This window comes from Clytia hemisphaerica, unplaced genomic scaffold, assembly GCF_902728285.1.
Source record: "Clytia hemisphaerica strain Z4C2 unplaced genomic scaffold, Clytia hemisphaerica genome assembly, whole genome shotgun sequence".
Lineage (NCBI taxonomy): Eukaryota > Metazoa > Cnidaria > Hydrozoa > Leptothecata > Clytiidae > Clytia > Clytia hemisphaerica.
Genome location: NW_027103770.1, coordinates 1387974 through 1410388, shown reverse-complemented (window position 1 = coordinate 1410388; position 22415 = coordinate 1387974). Strand labels below are relative to the sequence as shown.

General features: G+C 35.5%; 1 protein-coding gene across 1 annotated transcript; it reads left to right on the top strand.

Annotated features, from left to right (window-relative positions):
- The first annotated feature begins 114 nt into the window (after positions 1-114).
- On the top strand, positions 115-22415 carry LOC136805904 (sarcosine dehydrogenase, mitochondrial-like). The gene is made up of 16 exons (XM_067062479.1): positions 115-308; positions 5495-5830; positions 6021-6200; positions 6389-6614; positions 6785-6888; positions 7224-7353; positions 8972-9149; positions 11329-11470; positions 14103-14186; positions 15047-15175; positions 15626-15764; positions 15975-16088; positions 16639-16859; positions 17305-17452; positions 17672-17876; positions 21259-22415. Exons 1-16 carry the CDS (start codon positions 207-209, stop codon positions 21518-21520), a joined length of 2700 nt encoding a protein of 899 aa, XP_066918580.1. The 5' UTR covers positions 115-206; the 3' UTR covers positions 21521-22415.

Below are 22415 nucleotides of genomic sequence, written 5' to 3'. Positions count from 1 at the left end.
GTCATGCCGCTAATTTATGATTAAAAAAAAATTTATGATAAGTTATACCAATAAAAACGGGTATGACTGGTCAGACCGGTGGGTCCGATAGACCTCGTTCAAGACTATCAAAATGTAAACAAAGGTGCACCTCCTAGAGTACCCTTGAGTACCCACGAGAAAACTTAGATTTCTGCAGGCCCAGAACTGCAAACTGAACTTTGAATATGTATCGAATATGCAAGTATACAAAAAATCTCCTGAATCAAGGCTCCAGAGCTAAACGAGTTGCATTCAGTACACAAGCATCACTTTTTTCAGCAGCAGAGGTATGAAATAAAGTTTTTATTTTATATACTTCCGATGTCCGATGTGCCTTTCTATCTAAATTCGTTTGTTCCAAATCAAATAAAGAGCAATTGATCCATGAAAATCACTAGGTTAAGAAGGACAACAATCTTGTCCCTGTGGGCCATTCCAGAAAATTTTTGTTACCCCCTGTCGGACGACTTGCATTTTTTAATTTTCTCTAGCCTCGGAAATAATTTTTCTTTTCCAGTGGTGGTCGGAAATTCCGATAAAAATCCATGTACTTTTGCAAAATGCATCGGAAATTCCACTCTTTTTTGCCTTTTTTAATTCAATTGCCTTGGAAATTCATACATTTTCTTCTCTCGCCTTGGAAATTTCAAATTTTGGTGAAAACTTTTGCCCTCGGAAATCCTGTGTCATCCGCCCCCTGTTACAGACAAATTCTGGAATGGCCCTGTGTATCCCAGGCTCTACGTTACTGATGGGACATCACTGGGGTAGGTAATGAAGTTATGACATGTCTCCTAAGGCTGGAAATGGTGCACAATACGCCGAAGATATTCGGCGTGAGGCAGTTATTACTTTTGGCTTAGGAGCGTAAGGGGCAGATATAGACCTTTTTTTAAAGAGGCCACCCTGTTGAATAATTATGTAGTCCAGTAGAAAAACAACGATACACATGGCATGGACCAGGGGTTTAGGTACCCCCTAAGAAAATAGGTACCCCCTGAATTTTAGGTACCCCCAAAGAACAGATGTTAGTAGGTACCCCCTGTGATTGGCACCCCCTGTGACTTGAGTATATGTCAAGAAATGAAAAAAATTGTATATTTTTACAATTAAAAAGAATAATGATAGTTAGATAAAAGCAAGATAAAATATAGTTCCCAAGCCCCCAGACCTTACTGCATAAAAGTTAGATACCCCCAGAGATCATAGGTACCCCCTGAAATTGAAAAAAAATCCAGCCCCCAGCCTTTTTCAGGAAGATTTTGGTTGTAGCCCCCCCCCCCCTGCGGGCTGGGGGGGTTCATGCCATGATACAGTCATGCATAATTACTGTATCACACATAATGACAATGTTAATGTAATAATTATGCATGATTGTATCATTGTTTTTCTGCTGGACTACATAATTATTCAACAGGGTGGCCTCTTTAAAAAAAGGTCTATAAGTAAGATATTGGCGTAAGTCAAATCTTTTCAAGATGAGAGGAGCACCGCTATTCTAATGCCCGATTTCATTACACCAGACGGTACTAACAGTTACATCAATATGCCTTCTTACATGTCTTTAAAAATATAAATAAAAGTAATCACGGAAAAGGACGCTAAAAAAAAAGACATAAGTGTGAGAACAGAGTAATCAAACTTGTTAGAAAAAGTACCATTAGAAGTCATAAAAAATCAACCTGAATAAATGCAATCGAAATTCCAGAGAACTTCATAATTCCCCAAACAACATTACATTACTATGTCAAACTCCCATCACATAAATTTTACAATTACGTCAGAGTAGACTACGCTCACCACCGAAGAGGTTTATTTGGAAAGGGTAATTATATTTTATTGTTCGCTTCTTTTTTAAAGATTCGCCGGGTTGGAAAAGTATGAATTTCTTTGTACATATTTTACCTACCCCAAATATTTAGGAGGCTGAGTTTTAAATAAATCGTCAAGTTGAAACGAACGATAAATGTATCAAGGTCTGTTTTATTTACCCCCTGGTGACTTAACAAAAGAGACTTAACTCGATGTTACAATCCAATTATTGAAAGTTTGTCTCGGCCTATCGATTTTATCGGTGATCGAATACACACTTGACTCCAGATTATGGCATTTTCTTCAACCATTTTCGATTTGTTTAATCATTTCGATTACCTTCGATCATATTGAACACAGTCAACTGCTCTAACCACAAGTGTTACGCGTAAGCCAAATCGCGTATTACGAACAACCTCTTAATTGCCGAGTACAGGAGAAAAAAATCGAAATTCAAAATGGCGGCCAAGCCCACGCTGATAACTATAAAAAATATTCGTTTTTCAATCAGCTATTGCACCTTAATAAATCAATGAAATAATTCGAAATAAAAAGTAAACAAACCTTGAACCTTTCATGAATCCAAATAGATAAAAGTATTCATCTAAAGTGAAGATTACATTTCAAAATAAAACTATTTCCAAACCAACCTAAAGTGAGTGTCTGCCAACTAAAAATTTCTCTGCGGGGTCACTTTCAAGGAGTTACGACTTCAGACTTTAGATTCCAATTCTTGTATAGGCTGCAACTACACTGCCAAATGATCTGTATTACGAAGACTTCCAAATGGGTCCATAAGTTAAGAAAATGAGATTATCATCTAGCACGGGGGTTTTGTTTTTAAAAACAAACTTCAAAATAAAATTGTTAATGAACTTTTTACTTAAAATATCACTTACTTACATAAATTATTTATGATATAACACCTCTTTCTTAAATAAATGGCCTCTTAAAGTCTTTTATGTTTGCCGCAAGAAGGGAGAAAATTTTAATTTGACCCCTGGTTTTTTCTCTCTTTTTCTCTCTTTTTCTAGCCATTTCCCGCGTGTTAGTGTAGACACAACTTTAATCCGGGGAAATGAAGCGTTTTCATTGGTCTAAAATCACGGATGGTCACGTGACCAGAAATGCCGTGGCCGCAATGTTTTGCTTTAATGAGATTGACCATTTTGTTGTTTTGGATTTGAGCGGGCGAAATTTCTGTACAAACCAAAATATGGCTTCGTTGGAATACCGGTTGAAACACTTGTGTAACTTGGGACGATTGGTCGAAACATGGGACTGGTTGATATCTGGTCTGTATTTTCACTTACTGTTAAATCTCTTTGACAACAAATTTGTTTTGATAACTCTACCAAGTTTATCAATCATACTTCCTCGTTCCTCTTAGAGTGCACGGACACTCGCGTGTGTTCCATTACAGTTTTTTTTTCATATTTCGATTTAAAAGCCTACTGGGTGCGAAAGAGAAATCGTGTATTTTTTAATACGCCGTTCATTAACTCAAATCAAATGACTTTGGAGGTTCGGTGAAATGGTGGCCGAATTGCCTTCCCATGTTTTGTCAGATAGTCCCAAGTTAGAGCAGTTGACGGTACCTTTGATTGTATTGAGTACCTTCCAGCCATTGATTTTATCAAATATGTTTCCAGTAGCAGCGCGTCAAAATAATCTGAAACCAAATTTATTTCAGCCAATTTAAACACGCGATTCACACGCGAAAACCACTTTCGTTTTCTCCTGCCAATCAGAACGCGCGAATAACCACTTTCGTTTTCTCCAACCAATCAGAACGCGCAATATGAGTTACTTGAGGAAACCCAGGACGAAGACAAACAAAATAGCAGGTGAAATGGCTGGGAAATAAAAGGGGATCAATCTTTATGGCAGGCCTTCTTTTTGTGCTTTGGTTTTAGGTCATTTTTTTGGTTTTTATTAAAGATATATCATAGTAATTGGTTATCAAAGTAATCAATTGGTTATCGAAGTTTTCAAAGTTATCGAAAGTAATCAATAACAATCAAAGTACTCGAACGGTTATTGAGTCTTAGAAGGGTTGTTAAGAAAGTGATAGAATACTCACAATTTTTTTGAAATTTTGGTACTCGACAGTCGATTGTTAATCGATAAGTGCGGTCGTTCCTTAAGCGCGTCCAATTTAGAAGTACCAGTAATACAAGCTTTTTTTCTAACTTTTTAATCATAAAACTAAAAAATATAGCAAATTTTGGGCAACTTTTAGGCATGAGACCCAAAACCCCTCCAATTTCGATTCCCCCTGAAGTTCCGCAAGTCGAACTTTTTTGACGTAGACCTCCCTGAAGTTCCGCAAGTCAAACTTTTTTGACATAGACCTCAGTTTAAACAAATAACAATTCGGCGTGGACTTCACATCGTTTCCATACTGGCATGTCTCGAAAACGTGAATTTTACCATAAATCAATGACCAATTAATAACCAATATACCTTTCCGGCATTTCACAAAACAGTGAGGGTGGGACAACAAGGCATTTCTGGATTTCAAAGGTGCAAAGCTGTTACCAAAAAAATTTCAGTTTGATTACAGTTTGATTACAGATTTGTATTTGATATTTAAATTCAGTTAATATTTGAGTGGTTCAGATATCAATAGCACAGCAGATCTTGCTTGGAAAACAGCCAAACTGCTGTTGAAAACCTGCATAAAAGCTGGTCATTAAGATTGTGTGCTGTTGTGTGCTGCACTGCCAAAATGGAAAATACAAGCAAATACCATAAATCAAACATTAATCAACATAATCGAACTTCTCAGTTCTGTTTGATTTCTTTTGGTAATCGAACACTTATTATTCAATATTGTTGGATTAAATCCAATTAGTTAATCGAGCAGTTTTATTGACATTGCTTGGTATTGATAGTTGTTTAGAAGAACATGACCCTTTATTGATAACTGATTATTACAGCATAAATTACTTACTCCAAGCAGTAAATATGGGATGAATTATATTGTTTCTAGGCAGCAGCTGTCATGCAGAAGACAAATCAATTAGATTACATTTAAAACAAATTATGCTAGAGTAATTAGTTTAATTAGTCTGAATTTAAGTGCTTAACTGAGAGGATTTCTCAAACTGAACTTCTCAAAACAATGCTCTCAATTGGGATCACTTTCATAGCTTCTAAACAGCTAAACTCTTCTCGTCTGCCAATTGTAAAGCTTGAAAGCTGGCTAAAATACAATGCAAAAAGCCATGTTGCAAATTTCAAACCTAGAGATAAATCAAGAACCTTTAACTATGTCAAATTTTGTAATCTTATGTTTTCGTAAAGTAAACAGGGTTTGGGTTCAATCTCAGAAATGCCTGTCAAGGCAGGGCAAGGAAATGTGTGTTACCATTTTTCTGTGAAAAACTTCTTTATATGCATCACGTACTTACATTGAAGAAACGTCAAAAACTTCTTGTCAACTTCTTGTCCAGTGTAAATGCCTGGTTTGCATCACATAATCATTATTTTCTCAAAATCACAAAAATGGACTTATACAGCTTTAAAAGTAAGGCTCCCAAGACTGTAGGTCTCATTGAAATTATTAAGGTTCTCAGGATTTAGGCCCCTTACAATTCAGGTAGCAACTTGTTTCGTAAATTGAATTTTTTTAAATAAATTCACCAATTGTTTTCAGGATAAGTCAAGTGTTCCAGAATATGCTGATGCAGTTATAATTGGTGGTGGATCAATAGGATGCTCCACTGCATATCATCTTGCCTTACATGGTATGAAAAATATTGTCCTTCTGGAAAAAGATAAATTATCAGCAGGAACAACATGGCATAGTGCAGGGCTTGTTTGGAGAAACCAACCATCTGATTTGAGTATTGAATTGCTAAACTATACAAGGCATCTAGCCCATTTTGTTCTTGAAAAAGAAACAGGCTTGAGTACAGGCTATAACGAGAATGGAGGCTTGTTTATTGCAAATAACAAGGAGAGGTTACAAGAATACCAGCGACTTCAAACGGTAAATGTTTCTTCACTCTTTTCGAAATTTATATTATAATATTTTTGAAGTCTTTTACCTGAAAAAGTATTTCTGAATTTAAAGTTTGTACAATCTTTAATAAGTACTTGGGAAAAGTGAAAGAAAAAACAAGAAAACTCTCTCTATGGGATTGTATCCTTTTCATTCTTATAATTCTTTTTAACAACAGCTTGGAAAAGTTTACGGAGTTGAATCGTATATATTGTCTCCAAAAGAATCAAAGGAGTTATACCCATTGATGAATATTGATGATTTGTATGGAACCATGTACAGTCCTGGTGATGGCACAATTGACCCTTCAAGCTGGACTTCTGCACTATCTAAAGGGGCAATGATGAGAGGAGCTAAGGTAACGAATTTAGGTGTGGGTTGAACTGATAAGAAACTGATAAGAGTGTTTTTTTCTTTCTTTACCAAAGTAATCAAGAGCTCATTATCCAGGCTACACAAGATGCAATGGCTGAAAAAGATGATTGAAACCTTACATAAGTCGCATCCTATTCCAAATATTGTAGATTATTTTATTTTACTTCTTAGGTTGTAGAAGGTTGTGAAGTAACAGGTGTTGATACAAACATTGATGATTTTGGTGCACGAAAAGTAACTGGTGTTAAAACTACCAAAGGAGAAATTAAAACAAATTGTTTGGTCAATGCATGTGGTGCTTGGTCACCATATATTGGTGGCATGTGTGGTGTATCTGTACCCTTAGTTGCCATGAAACATGCTTACATCATCACAGAAAAGATAGAGGGAATCAGAGGTATATTTACATTACATGAAAACTTTCATATCAAGACTTTTTTAACCTCTTCACAAAACATTGAGCACACTTTCAGTCTCAGCTTTCTGATGCCAGACATGAATAGGGACCAATTTTCATTGTGTAATTTTTTGTTCAAACAATTGAAACTTTCCTCTCATATTTGTAAGGGATGCCAAGCATTCGTGACCATGATGCATCAGTCTACCTGAAGATGCTTGGCGATGAACTACATATTGGTGGATATGAAAACAACCCAATCTTCATTGACAGGGTAATATATGAAAGGATTAATTTGAAATCATTACTAGGTCAATAACATAAGATAAAGTATTAGTGTGACATGAAATACATAAAAAGTACAAGTGAATCGGTTAGAACATCATTTTATTTTGATCATCAATGTAATTTCTTCTAATATTACATCACAGACCCAACAGCTGATTGGTTGCAAGTGGCGTATTTATTGACTGATTTTATGTCACTAACAACCAATCAACTGTTGGGTCTTTTGTGTGTGAATATTTTACATATCATGAATAACGACCTTATATGTAAAAATTGTCTTATCCCAATCACTCATATTCGGCCATTCTCCCTTTTTTTCAGATTGCAAAGGACTTTGCCTTTTCACTGTATGATTTGGATTGGGATGTTTTCAGCACTCATATTGAGGGAGCAATCAACCGTGTTCCGATTGTTGAACACACTGAAGTCAAATCAACTGTTTGTGGCCCAGGTAGGTTCTAGTTTAAAAATCCCTGGAACTTGCTAACACTCCATTTCAAGCTATATGGTAAATGGTTCTGAAAATGTATTTTGTGTATGTTGAAAATTTAAGTTCCTTTTCAACAAATTGTAAAAAGGAGGCTTTTCTATTTCAAAATTCAACAATTCATTTAGTTTGTTTTAATTTGTTGTATAAATTTTAAGTTCTGTCTGTTATGTTGAGGATTGCCACTGCATTCGATATACAGCACCTGACCCCGAGAATGTAGGTGAAATTTGAATCAGACCTGAAAGACGTAGATTTGCATTTTAAAAGATCTTGAATGTTTTCAACGAAATTTTGAACTCCTAAAATCCTTTCCCAGGGGTTAGTTTCATTATTTTTGATAGTTAGCCCAATTTATTTGGTCTTTGAAGTTGACTCCCATTTTCGTTATAGCCCCCAGAATGTAGGTTTGGTTTTATGGCTTTATATCTAGTAATAGTAAAATGTTGATATTTTTTCAATTGGATTAACTCTTACAGTAAATTTTAGAAATATTTTATGCCAAAACAATATTCTAAAGAGCATTGTGTTATTCTGAAAATTTGATTTTTCCCTTTTTAACCCCCAGAATGTAGGTAAAAAGATTCGGTTGTTGAGAATGGAATCTCGGTATTCATCGGAAATTATTGTTCTCTAAGTGAAATTCCTATTTTAGAAATATACTCTGACAAAAAATTAACAAACATATTAATTTTATCGTGCTACAAATGAGGAAAAGTAAAAGAAAGGACGAAATCAAGAGCAAGAAAGTTGTTTTTATTTTGTAGGGTTGAAAATTTTGTGCTGAAATGATGTGAATAATGTAACAACACCCCTGCCTCACAGCCCCGGTGGAACTTTTTTCCAATGCGGGTCCAAAAATTTCTAACTAAGTCCAAATTGGGATAGAAATTCTATTGTTCCAAACTTAGGCAAATTTTCTGATTGGGCTGGGGTCCCAGTGGGTCTGGGACACGTCGTAAAAGCTCAAATGTCAACATTAATCATCTCTCAGGTAGTACTTTCATGTTATGAAAGTACAACAAACAAGTTTTATATAATTTGACAGACTTTTTATGTCGGGTTATAAAGGCCCCCAAATTCTAGGTCAACTAACCCCAAAAGTTATGTCAAACATTTTCGTCAAAATATCTAACTTAGAACAATAAATATTGAAATGAACTATTTTCCCCATTTCCTTAGTTCATTAGGACTAAGAAAATACCCTATCATCATAACTTAATTCCAATAGATTTCGATTTAGAGAGGATTTATTTAAAAAATGTATCAATTCGGGTAGTATCCAATCAACTTCCTTTCAAATTTTCGTTGGAAACAATTGATTCAAGTTAAAATTTTATGTCCAGAAATAATCAGTAAGATGTAACAGTATACTCTGAAACAACTTTTTATGATGTTGATTTATCGTTAGGGCTACAATGCTAAAAAATGAGAAACCTACATTCTCGGGGTTTACTACATTCTCGGGGTCAGGTGCTGTAATGGGTGATTATTGCATGTAATTGTTTGGCTATTAAAGACATTCAACATTTTATTAGTACCTGTAGGACACAATATCAAAAAAATTCTTCTTTCCACACAGAGTCATTCACAGCAGATCACAAAGCTTTGGTTGGTCCAGATATTGATTTGCGTGGTTTTTACCATGCTTGTGGCTTCAACTCCAGTGGTATTATGTATGCTGGAGGCTGTGGAAATCAACTTGCTAAGTGGATTATCCATGGACATCCTGATCTTGATATGTTTGCTTATGATCCAAGGTAACAATTTTTGGCTAGGTTATGCAGCTGCTTTGCGACACTTTGAATAGTGATGTTTCTTTAGTTTTGAGAGCTATCAAAAGCAAAGAGCTTTCGAATAAGGGTGATTTTGAATGGAAAAAGCGCTTCGGCTTCAATCTCACAGTTTGAAATGATACCTTTCGTTTGGTATTGTTAGCTATTAACACAAAGGATGACGAGATTGAAAGTTGAACATACGATGAACTTTTGCAGATCCGTTTTTTTTTTGTTTTTTTTTTATTCAACGCGTTGAGCGATTTCATGGTCATGAATTGTAGAACTAAATAAAAATGTGAACAGTTTTTTTGCGAAAAGGAAAGATTCGACAGGCAAGGTGTCATATTATGCATGGGTTGAAATGTTACTGTAAGAATTCAAAACTTGACAATAGCTACAAGCCGTGGAATAATGCGATATGCCTTCTTTGTGTTTTTTAATGAAGTGATCCAGAGTGATCCAGTTTCTTTTCTAGAGTGTTCTAATGTTACACTAGATGTCAAGAAAGGAAACCCATATTTTAACACGAATATTTTGACCTTTTCTTTATGAACATAAAAATAAATTATATGACAAGTTTTTTATGTACACCAGCTATACATGAAATGGAAAACATAATTTTCTATACAAATCATAACGGGGGTTGATGTACATAAAGTAATCCATTGTCAACGTTTGTTTGAATATGTGACAGTGTATCGTCTCATAGGAATGCCTACACTTAGTGTCGATAAATATTGAGACTTTAGGGTATTTCATTGCTTTCACAGTTGACTCCCATGCTATATTCACAGGTAAAATTTTTTGATTCCCTAGGCTGTGGAAATGTGTATTTCCAGATCTGGAAATCTAGATTTTCCCCTGACAAATCCCTAGCTAGGGAAGGTGCAACAGCTCCCTAGTTATCGAAATGAAATTTCCCGATCTTATGACTACCTAGGGATGTTAAATTCCCCTATTATTGAAAAGTGCTTTTCTCGAGCAAACCTCAATAAAGCCCCATAGGGTTACCCATATTCATGAATTAAATCCTGATTTATAGGAAGCTGGTAAAATAATCAAATGTATTCGATCATTCTGTGAGCATTGTTTCGATAGCTCTCATTCGTTCTGACATGTACTTGCGCTACTTTGAGAATCCCGGCACTTTTGTCACAATAGTGGAGCTGCACTAGAGAGCCAACTTAATGACCTCAAACCCGTCTCACCGATCCACTGAGCCCTTGCGACGCAAGTCTATTGCGAACAAATGAAGCCACCCTGCCGGAACGCCTCACCTTTAGTGTTGTGTTATACACACTGATCAAATACACCCTTATAATGGTTTGCTTTACATACGACTCGAACACTTTTGCATAATACAAGTTAGGGAAATCAATTTTCCCTAACCTGAAAATAATTATCCCGAACTCAGGCTCTAACTCTAAGTTGTGACAGTTAAAATTTTTTGATTGAATTGTCTTATTTGAAGGGTTTGAAAAATAAGTTCTGATTTAATCAATTGTTTAAAGGATACACTCAAATTAAAGAGTTCGAGAAATCACATTTCCCGATCCAGAGAAAGAAGAATAAAGAAGAATAGAATAAAGCAAGCAAGGTCACAATTCGTGATATTTCCTTTCCCTAGCTTGTAAAAAGTAATCATTTTAAAAACTCGCGATCTGTCTTTTCCCGACTCATCCATAATCAGTTTAGAAAGACTTGGGATTTTTAATTTATTCCCGATGCAATTCTGAATGGGCAACTAGAAAGTTAAAGATATTAGTTTTCCACATGTGGAAATCTGTTTTCACTAACACGTTTGTAAAACACTTCCAGCATGGGAAAGTAGGTTTTCTAGTTTCCTTACTTTCCCGAACTTATTAAGATTCTAGGCTAATGTAATCGAATAAAAACCGTATCTGAAAATGAACAATCCCTAGGCTAGGTAATCAATAATTTTTTCCTGTGATTCCTAGCCATATTAGCTATATAACATTTTTGGGCTTTTAGATCCTGAGATCCTAGGTCTCAGTGGATCTAATGTTAAAACTCTACATCCTTGAAGTATTAAATGAAAGCGTTTAAGAAATGATTTGTTGTTTTTATTAATTTGCAGGGAATTTCCCTTTTACTCAAATATTTTGACTTTGATTGACAAAAACTCGAATTTCCTCTTTAGCCGTTTCCATCATTCGTTGACATCAAACAAGAAATGGAATTACGAAAGATCGCACGAAGCATACGCTAAGAATTACAGCATGGTTTTCCCACATGACGAACCCTTAGCTAGTCGTAACATGAGAAAAGATCCTCTACACGAAGTAAGTAGCGTAACACTATCTTCTATGAGTATTGGTTCCTTTCGTTATACACATAAAATAAACTCTCGCTTGTTCGAACTTCTATTATTATGAGTAGTAGTGAACATTATAAAATTATAATTTGATTTGATGATATCAATTTATGCTCTTAAAATACTTTCTATAATTCGAATCTCTTTGTGATTCGAACGAATAAGATTTCTCTTTTGAATTCGATTTAACAAGAGTTAACTGTATATACAGGCTTTTTTATAAGAACAAACTATATAAGAACATAAGGCTTCGATGGCCAAAATGTTAAGAACAAGTTAAGAACATTTTAAGGCTTTGGGAACTCTAAAACATATAATTTCTTAGGAAAATAGACAAGAACACTCACAAAATGGTGAAAATAAGAATATTTTTAGGCTTAAAACTCAAAAAGTTAAGAACATTTGAAGGCTTCATAAATTTTGGATGTTCTTATAAAAAAACGTGTAGGTCAATAGGGGTCATGTTTTTCGACTGTATATGTCTGCTCTATTCTAAAAGATCCCTAAGCAAAACCGAGTATGTTCCCCCAAAAGACATGCTTACAAAAAACTTTACTTTACTTAACTTTTGATACTTTTGATGGGTTTTTTGAGTCTCTCAATCATCCAATTTGGGAATCCGGTGATTCGCCATTTCTCTCACACTATTTGAATCCGCTCTCCTGTAGGGATATTAGCGAGTTTATGTATTCGAGATAAATGGAGGGGGACGGTATAAAGCAAAGTTGACATGTCTCCAAAACCACCGTCCACTTTGCTCGACGACGGTAAAAACACCAAGATACCGTCGTCTGTTTAGGTGAGCAAAGGCGATATAGAGCCGTACATCAACTATCGACTTTGTTTTGCATCATTTCACTTACCGTCGCCCTCGATATCCTCCGATACATAAACTCGGTAATAATTCGGGAGCAGTGGTTCGTCCGGCAGTGTGGAAAGAAAAAGGTCGAGTTGTCTTTTGAATTTAATTTTTGTGCAGTTTGTGATATTACGAATGTAGAATGGGAGAGAATTGAAAAGCTTAGGTCCTTCTTCAGATAGTGAGCCTCTCCAAATGTTTTTGTGTTTAAAATTTACTTCTTTAAGGTGGCATTTTCGTCCGAGCCTCTGGTTTTCGTAGCAGGTGATACCCCCTTTGTTCTCAGAGTGGTTGAAATTTGGAGAATATTTTTCTAAGATGTACCAAGTATAGATGATTTGATATCTTTCTCTACGTCTTTCCAGACTGTATAGTTTTAGAGTTTTAAGTTTTTCCCAATAGTTCAGTTTTTGTAAAGAGAATATTCCATTTAGGAATGATTTTTGAAGCTGTTCTAGTCGTTGCATTTGGCGTCTCTTGGATGGTGACCATAGCTGTGAACAGTAATCAATGTGAGGGACTGCCAATGTCTTCCATAGGGTCAGCATTACAGTAGGGTCCCTTGTTTTGAAAGTTCGATATATCCATGAACTGATGCCTTTGACTTTGTCGATTACATTTTCTATATGATTGTCATATGTCATACCCACATCTAAAGTGATCCCAAGGTCTTTGACGGTAGTCTTGGTCTCTATCACCTTTTGGGTATCAGAGACCAAGACTACAGTCACTTTCATTGGAATTAGAAATCACTCTCTTGGGTTTACACTTTTATTTCATTGCATTATGTTTAGATCAGTTTAAATTATCGACACAAATGTATAGTGAACCTAAAAGTCATATTAAAAGACTTTGTCGTGACATTCTTGTTTGCATTGATCTTTTACTTTTATTATTATCAGTGACACATTATAATAATATGCTTACAAATTCAAATTTATCAAAAATGCAGATTTAAATTTTTACAAAATGTGTGGTATTTTCACACCGGGGTTTCTTTATTCGTATTTACAACAAAATTACAAAACCTGTTATTCAGGTTTCGAAGTTTAATACGTTATAATAAATCGGCATTAAGTAATAAAACTACATAAATTATGTATGTATGCATAATGCTGTTTCCACCAGCTGCTAGGAGGGTTGACGACCCGGGGGGCAATCGATTTCTAACGACGACATGTGCCGCAAAAAAAATGGCTTTCAAAATCGGACAGTTTACCCTTACAGTGCAGCCCTTGAGCAGTGAAAAGGTACCCTTACAGTACATTTTACCAAACTTTTATGACCCTTACAGTGTAGTTTGATTTCACATCTTAGTTTGCTGAAGACACCTGAAAATGAGCCTGAGATATCGACACACTGTGTAAAACAAATGGATGCGAGTAAAAACTATAAAGATACATCCGATTTTTACTGTCAGACCTGCAATTTACCTGTTATATGATGAAAACTAATCTAAGGCGATGTCCAACCAGGTCCAACATGGATTTTCGCATGCTACTATGTATTTGAAGGCGCTAAAATTAATACAATGCACCTACTTCTCACCCTAGTGACAATTCTACCCAATAAGCAGTGTCAAAAGTCCTTCCGTTTCAAACGGAATTCCGTCTCGACAATCTGCATATTTCACCTAAATTTCAATAATATTTGCTTTAACCTGGTGTGTAAAATCTATTTTCCGTCTCGCAGTCGAAAAATCTTGTTGAACCACTGAATAAGGGATTTCTTCTGCTTTCAGGAAATGGTGAAAGCAGGATGTCACTTTCAAGAAAGACACGGCTGGGAAAGACCCGGATACTTTGTCAAAGGTGACGATCCAGAGGTATATTATTATATTACTGTTATTAAAAAAACGGGCTTTTCAAATAATGAGCCCCCTGCTCATAAAGTGTCTTTTCAAGTAAAAAATACGATATCCAGGGGTAATCATATTTTTAAGAGGAGATATCCAGGGGGTTCGATACTTCGAAAAATCATTATCCTCAACAGTGGAAAAAAATTGGAAAAGGCCAATCTGTGGACAATCTTTTAGTATAACTTCTCTGGTAATCTCTAAATATCTCAAATGATATCTTAATATCTTACATCATTTTAATTGTGGTTGAGAGCATTGGATTAAATGCAATGTTCAATCTCTTGCACATGAAATGACCGCGTAACTAGGTATGTTTAAAGCCTTGTTTTTATATTAAAACATCAGTTTAAACCTGTGTCTTCCATTGAACCCTCTTGAGTTTCAGATATTTGAAATACATTAGGTCATCGATTTAAACGCATCTCAAAAAATCAGAACACGGTGGTAATGCCAAAATATCAGATTTGCTCTCTGCTGTCTGTTACACCCTTTGCCGACGCTAAGAATCGTTTGAATTAATTGCATCTCTGAAAACTTGAAGGTAGCTTAGGTAAGAGAAAACTAAGCTATAATTACACTCCTGCCTGGTAGGATCTCATACTCACCGGAAAAGCCGGTGATAAATGCTTACAGTTGATTTTTAAGGGGAGAACGAATAAGGGATCGTATCGAAAAGTAAAACGTCGTTTATGAGAGTTTCTTGTTGACGGTGACTTTCAACATTATCGAATTATAGAGTGTTAACTGTAAGTTACTAAGATTTTGGCTAATGAACAACCAATCATTTAGACGGAATGTATATTCTGAACAATTGTTCATTTCTATAGGTGTTGGATTACGATTGGTACGGAAATGCAGCTGACTATGAAGAGCCGACACCCAAACATGAAAATTACGGATACGATAAACTTCTTGTTGGAGATTACACTTTCGATTTCTCCGAACATTTTCATAAGGTTAGTCTTGTGTCAATATCAGAACTTTTTTATTCTTTTCTCAGAAGTCCAGTATTTTTAAAGTAACGATATTTTAAATATAGACAGACAAATGCTATGTTGGCTTAAGTTAAAATTTACTTTTTGGCATTTACTCTCTCGTATATTCCTATATTATAAACCTTGTCAAACATTTAAACAAATCAATTTTTACGTCGAAAAAGGCCAGTGACCGAAAAATTCTTCTCATATACAGTTGACTCTCTCTCTCAAGAATGATCTTCGCATGAGAGAAAGCTCCGAGTTAATTCACGTTCCAGCTGCGCAGGTCAATTTTTTAGTTCGAATTATAGAAGTTCGAATAAGAGAGGGTTGACTGTATGTTATCTGTATCAGACAAGAAACAAAGAAACAACGCTCAAAAAAGATATTTGATCTGTTGTTTTCTTCACAAATTTCCTTATTTACCAGATTGGAAACGAAGCTTTTGCGTGCCGTGATTCAGTTGCTGCATTCAATATGTCATACTTTGCTAAGTTCTTGTTGGATGGACCAGATGCCGAGAAAGCTGTCGATTGGATTTTCACTGCTAACATGAGAAAACAACCAGGTGTGTACCAGAACTACCTTAAGGGAACTAATTTTCGCTTTTTTCACGGATTTTCGGCAAAAGCACGAAAATTAGACCCCGCGAAATTACAAATTTGGCCTTTTTTCATTTGAAAATGAAAATTGAAACTGAAACAAACATGTTCTAAATAGGACAAAACTGTGAAATTTTCAACAACATTATTGACTATTTCTCTACTTTCCAACACAGGCTCGACGACGTATACATGCATGTTGAATGATAAAGGCGGTATCATGGCTGACTTGACTGTATCAACGTTAGATCAAGGAGATGGGTCGAACCTTTTCTCACCCAAAACCGATGGTAAACTATATTTTATCCACAATTTTTTTTTCAAGTTCCATCGAGCGGTAGAACGAACCTAGAGATCGTCTTTTTCATAAATTATTGAGATTGCAACGACTTCCTCGTTTTGAAACCATTACCAAGGTGATTAAGTCCCTTAGTCTTCGAGTGTGACTTTTTTGAATAGAGTAAACTCATAATAAACTACTCTCTGAATCAATAACTAGAGCAATATTTTGAAAAAGATGCAACCGTTGCTCGTAACGTAATGTATGAAAAGATCTATCATGCACTACTTTAAGGCATTCTATTTAGTGTTTTATTGGGGTCAACGGTCAGCCGACTCGGCTATCTTTGAACTGAATGGAACATTGGAAGGAGAGGGGATTCGAACAGGAAACCCCTGGTTTTAGGTGTTGACGCCTTGACGAGAGGACGAATATACCTTTTAGGAATCATTCTCATTACGTGGATATAAAAAAAACGTTGAGCCTAATTTTTCCTTTTTACGTTTTCTCGCAATTTTTTAAAATCTCAATTCTTCAATATCTAAAATCTACCACACTAGGTAAAGGCTACTATTTGGCGATTGGAGGCGCTATCGGTCAATTCGCATGGTGCCATTTACAACGTGAAATCCACGCACAAAAATTCAATGTCAATTTAAAAGATGTTTCGGAACAAGCTGGCATGTTAAGTATCCAAGGGCCAAACAGCCGTACTTTATTAGAAGAACTGACTGGACAGGATTTGAGCAATGAAGCTTTCCCATTTTCAACTCACAAAGAGGTTGGTGTTGTTTGGAAATTATGGAGTCTTTCAAGAGTTTTATGAATTGTAAATTTTTCAAGCTGTACTTCGAAATCTTTAATGAAAATGGATTTCTGAAACAAAGTTCTCTCATGATGTGGTCTTATGGTATTATTGGTTAAAGGGGTAATCAGATGGTTCGAGATATTTGGCATTTCCTTTCATTCTAGCTTGCAAATATTTTACTTTATTAAAAGAAAACAAATGAATTTCAACGTAAGATCCGTTGGAGGAGTTTTTACCATTTTTACAAATTTCAAATCTTGGAAAAAAGTTTAGACAAAAATACTTTTTAGGTTTTACTCAGGACCACAGAAGGTTTCTACAGGTCAAACCAACTGGATATGACTTTATTTATCAGGATGAAATAAAAAAGAAATGCTAAATGAATTTTTTCGATAATTTTTAAATTCATATTACATAGGTGGTGATTGCAGGACATAAAGTGCGTGCCATTCGCCTCACCTTCGTTGGTGAGCTTGGATGGGAGTTGCATATTCCTGCTGAAAGTTGTGTTGACGTTTACAGAGCTGTGATGAATGCTGGCGAAAAACATGGAATTGCTAATGCAGGTAACAAACGGCATATCATATATTTAATATAACACTGAGTCGAATCTGAAGGCAAGGGAGGGCTTACGAAAAGTTAGATTCAGCCACGTAGAGCTTTCATGTTATCAAAACTTTCCCAATTTGGATACTGTTTTTCAAATTGTAATTAGAAATCTGATAATATTGTATGCTAATTAATGAATGAATGAATGAATGAATTTAATATTCGCATTTTTCCAGGGTATCGTGCAATCGACGATCTGAGTATCGAGAAAGGGTACCGTCATTGGCATGCGGACATTCGAGATACGGACACACCCTTAGAAAGCGGACTTGCGTTCACGTGTAAAATGAAAAGTGATGTTCCTTTCCAAGGCCGAAGCGTTCTTGAACAACAGAAAGTGGATGGCTTGAAAAAGAAATTAGCTTGCTTTACTATCGATGAGTAAGTTTTCTTTTTGGTACTTTCTCCCTGTTATACCGTACTTACCCATAACAATCCAAAAGTTCCCTCAACATTCAAACGCCTTTTCTGGGCACTGATGGGTTCATTGCGGTCAATTACATCATAATTTTGAGATTTACCAATCGGAATGATTTGATCAACTTTTGGATTGGCACTTTCTCGAGATTTTATCATTAGTTTTTTCTGATTTTTGGCTCAAAGTTGCGTATTAACAATGCCCAAAACATGGCCGAGTCCGATTTTTGAGAAATTTTTTTTTTCGGCCGAAAATGCCGGAAATCGCCGTTTTTCAGTATTTTCATTGGACTATTTCCTTATAATTGGTTGTTTTTTCATTCAAAAAAATTATTAATAGCAATGTCCACCATCAAGTATGTTCCAATTTTCAATAAAATTGATTTTTGAAGCCGGAACTATTCAAAAATCGCCGGAACAACCTATTTTCGCCGGAAAGACAGTATTTCTTGAATTTCTCGAGCTCTACTTTATATTTTTTTAATGAAATTTTGCACACTGATGCAAAATGACAATACCTAAAATGTGACGGAGCCCGATTTTCGAAAAACATTTTTTTCCGGTCGAAAATGCCGGAAATATGCCGGAAAAACCGGTTTTTTGACATTTTCTCGTATTTTCATCCTTATATTTCTTTGATTTTTTGCAGAGTGATGCGTATTCGCAATGCACAAAACATGACCGAGTTCGATTTTTGAGAAAAATTTTTTTCCGGCCAAAAAAGCCGGAAATTTCCGTTCTTGCAGATTTTCATTGGATTTTTTCGTTTCATGTCTTTGTTTTTTTCAAACAAAAACATAATTTATAAGAATGTCCACGATTAAGCATGGTTCAATTTTCAATGAAACTGATTTTGGTACATGAACTTTCTAAAAATCGCCAGAACAGCCGAGAATCGCCGGATTCCATGAATTTCTCGAGTTGTTCTCGTATTATTCTGCATTTTCATACTATTGTTCTCATTTTTCAATTGTCTTATTACATCAATCTTCAGGTAGGTCCATTCAGCATGTAGCTTGTTAATAAATACACTCACATCCTTTGTGCCATAAATTTCATGTAAACGAACATTACTAATCATCATTCGAAAATCATTCTCCACTTCGTTTACGTGTTTCATGCCATTACGAACCATACGTTTAAGGAACATACGATATGTTGCATCAATGCGATCATATTGGTTCTGGGTGATATTCCAATTCTGGCATGCATAGATCAATCTACTATGAACGAAGCTGTTCAAGAATTTTACACGCGTTTTCAAGTTGATTTGAAAGTTTTGTAGTAAATTTGATAATTCATTAAACTTAACGGATGAAATTTGAATTCTATGATTTATTTCGACGTTACCCGAATTTGGTTCCAAATAGTCTATATGGCAGCCAAGGTATTTGAATTTTTGAACATTTTTCAGCGGAGAGCCATCAATCGAAATTATGGTTGCCGGGTATTCATTTGTATTTGGGTTTTCATCGTTGATAATCATTGTCTCCATTTTAGAGGTGTTTATTGTCAGACCAAAATTTTTGAATACAGAGTTCAGTAAATTTGCAGAATTGTTGAGACAGACCAGATTTGTGAGAAACAGAACTAAGTCATCGGCATATCCACACCAGGGTAATGTGGAGGAGCCGTTCAAGTCAATATTTTGTTCTCTGAGTGTGTATCGTTCTTCCCTTGTCAAACTCCTGGGTCGATACGATACTTGTGTTCGAAGAATTGGGTATTGGTAGATTTTTCGATAAATACGCGCATCACAAAGTCAATGAATAAATTGAAAAGGAAGGGGCTCTCTGGACCACCTTGTCGGACACCCGAAGTTGTTTGAAATGTTTCGCCTTCATACGTTAGGCTTGTGTATACATACAGTTTTTTCGTGAGGTGATTGGTTTGCAGCAAAGCGTAGCTTGATAGAATCGAACAGCCACTTCCTTGGAATGTGGTAAGTGGTAAATTTTTTCTCTAAAATATTTCGCGGATAAGGCCTTTCAAAATTTCCATTGGGATTTAATTTCGGGGATGACATCCTAATCCGTGAAGTCCGCGAAATTTAACACCCGCGAAAATTTACCCCATTAAAGTAGATGCTCGCAAATGATATTGTGGGTTTCACCGGATCTGTGCGTCATCCGATTGTTATGATGGCTGGTCAGAAGACAACTACAGAACGAGGAGTATTCAACTCTATTATTTTAAAAGAAATTATAATTAATCATATAAATGCCTTCACTCCGTAACTTCGCATTCCGAATATTTTGTGTTTCCAAAAGTACCTTAAGGATAAAAAAATCGGCCGATTTCAAATGAGATCAGTGGCACTTTTAGTGGGTTGATAGAATTTAATTGGTCTACAAAGTATGCTCAAGGGAGACAAAGAACTCGAGGTTATTTTGAAAGTAATTTTTATTGGCACTTATCTTACTATACTAATTGAGTTTATGAAAAATTTCTGTAACGCTAGCCCAGTAACAGGTTTCTAAAATTTGAACGCCGCGGCTGAAAAACCTACCCACCTTCGATACAAAAAGTCTCGTGCTAAGTTTGACAAGCGTAGAAAAGTTTTCAACGAAAACTCGGATTAGAGAAGACTCTACACTGCTATTTGTAAACGAAAAAAGTTCTGACGTCAATTTCATGAAAAAGTACTGCGACGTCACAAAGTTTCAAATAAAAAGGTGTGGCATTTTTGTTGCACGATTTCGAATTATTTTATATCAACACACGCAACAAAATCCAACATTGTTGTTTGATGATTAAACTTCGTCTAACATTATTTAAAAAGGTTTCAATGTTGGTTGCATTGCATATGCGCCGGTTTTAAGCTGTCCGCATGTGAAGCCAACAAACGAGAAAACCTTCAGTGCTCAATCGCAAAGCGCGAGCCTCTCCTTCACAACTAAGGTCTTTTCTTTCCTAGAAGCAACCCTCTCACCACCTCAGACACCTTTGAGCGTCTGCAACGACGGGTACCCTCGATAATTTTGACAGGGTCACTATGACCTTTCATTGAACACAAACTTCCGTTATCTTAAAAAGACATATCATCGAGGCTTACAGACACAAAATTTTGACTAATAAACCCACATTATAGTATTTTAAAGGCTTTTGATGTGCAAGCAAAACCATTAACCGGCGTTTGTGACGACGGGAACCGTCTAGTTTTAACTATTTGTAAACCTCTTTTAAAATCGTATATTTCTATGACAATCTGACGATTGCTGAGAGCATGAAACTTGTCATAGAAATTTGATGAATTAAATGGAAACTATCTATTATATCGAGCATTTTTTTTGTTGATTTGCTCACCAAACAAATAATGATAGAAACCTCTTTTACTCTCTTTCAGACACAGAGCATTACTCGGTTCCGAAGGCATCTATCGTAACGGTGAAATAGTTGGTTTTCTCCGTCGTGGAGGTTTTGGGTACAGTATTGGAAAGAGTATTGGGTATGGTTACGTGGAAGACCCCCAAGGAGGAGTGGTCAATAATGCTTTTTTGAAAGAAGGAGAGTATCAGATTGAACGAATGGGAAAGATGATTCCTGCCACTCTTCATTTGAAATCACTCTTTGATGGAAAGAATAACCGCATTAAAGGAAATTATTGAACATTTCTGATAATCGAATCTACCCATCATCCGACAAAGTATCCGTTTTAAAAGAATTGTATTTCTAGATGAGAAGAAATCATCATATTTTATACTTGAGAGTTTCCTGCGATAGTGAAATCGCTAAATTCAAGTTGGTTGAATATTTTTTCATTTGACAGTAATTATTTTTAAACCATACAAAAGCAAAGTCATTTCAAATTGTTTTTGGTAAATTTTAATATTGATAGATAATACAGGTATTAAGCTGGCATCAGCTAACCGACATTTTGTAAACGATTTAGTGTTTTTTGTTCAGTTTTTATTTTTGTTTGTTTTTTTTTAGATTTTTTTTGTTTTCTAGATTTAGATTAAAATGTAAATATTTTTTCAAAACAAAAACCATATTGATTTTTTCATGATCGCATTTTTTTAGTTTAAATATATCTACAATCAGTGCCATAATATATTTGCACTTTTGGCTAATTTACCATTTTTCGAAAATTGAAGTTTGAGCGAGAATGTCAACTTCAGGCCTTCAACTTGATTTCATCGATTATTTCGATCTGGGTGGGATTTATTGGTTTCTAGGCTATATTTCAAGCCCTACTGGACCATTTTTGAACTTTTAGATCCTCAGATCCTAAGGTCGTAAGCCTTAAGTCTGATGTTAAAACTCAGAGTTAAAACTCTACCCTTCGAACCTACTTTAGAGCACTTACAAATCGATTGTGGTTTCAAAACACCCCGGTGAATTTCCCTTTTGTGCCAAGTATTTTGTCACTGATTGTAGACTAGGTATTCTTTGATCCTTTTTTGATCCTTTTTCATCCATTTTTCATCGATACTGATAGACAAACATTGTACATAGGGTAGATCAGATTTTTAGAATACATATTTTTCGTTTTTCATCTAA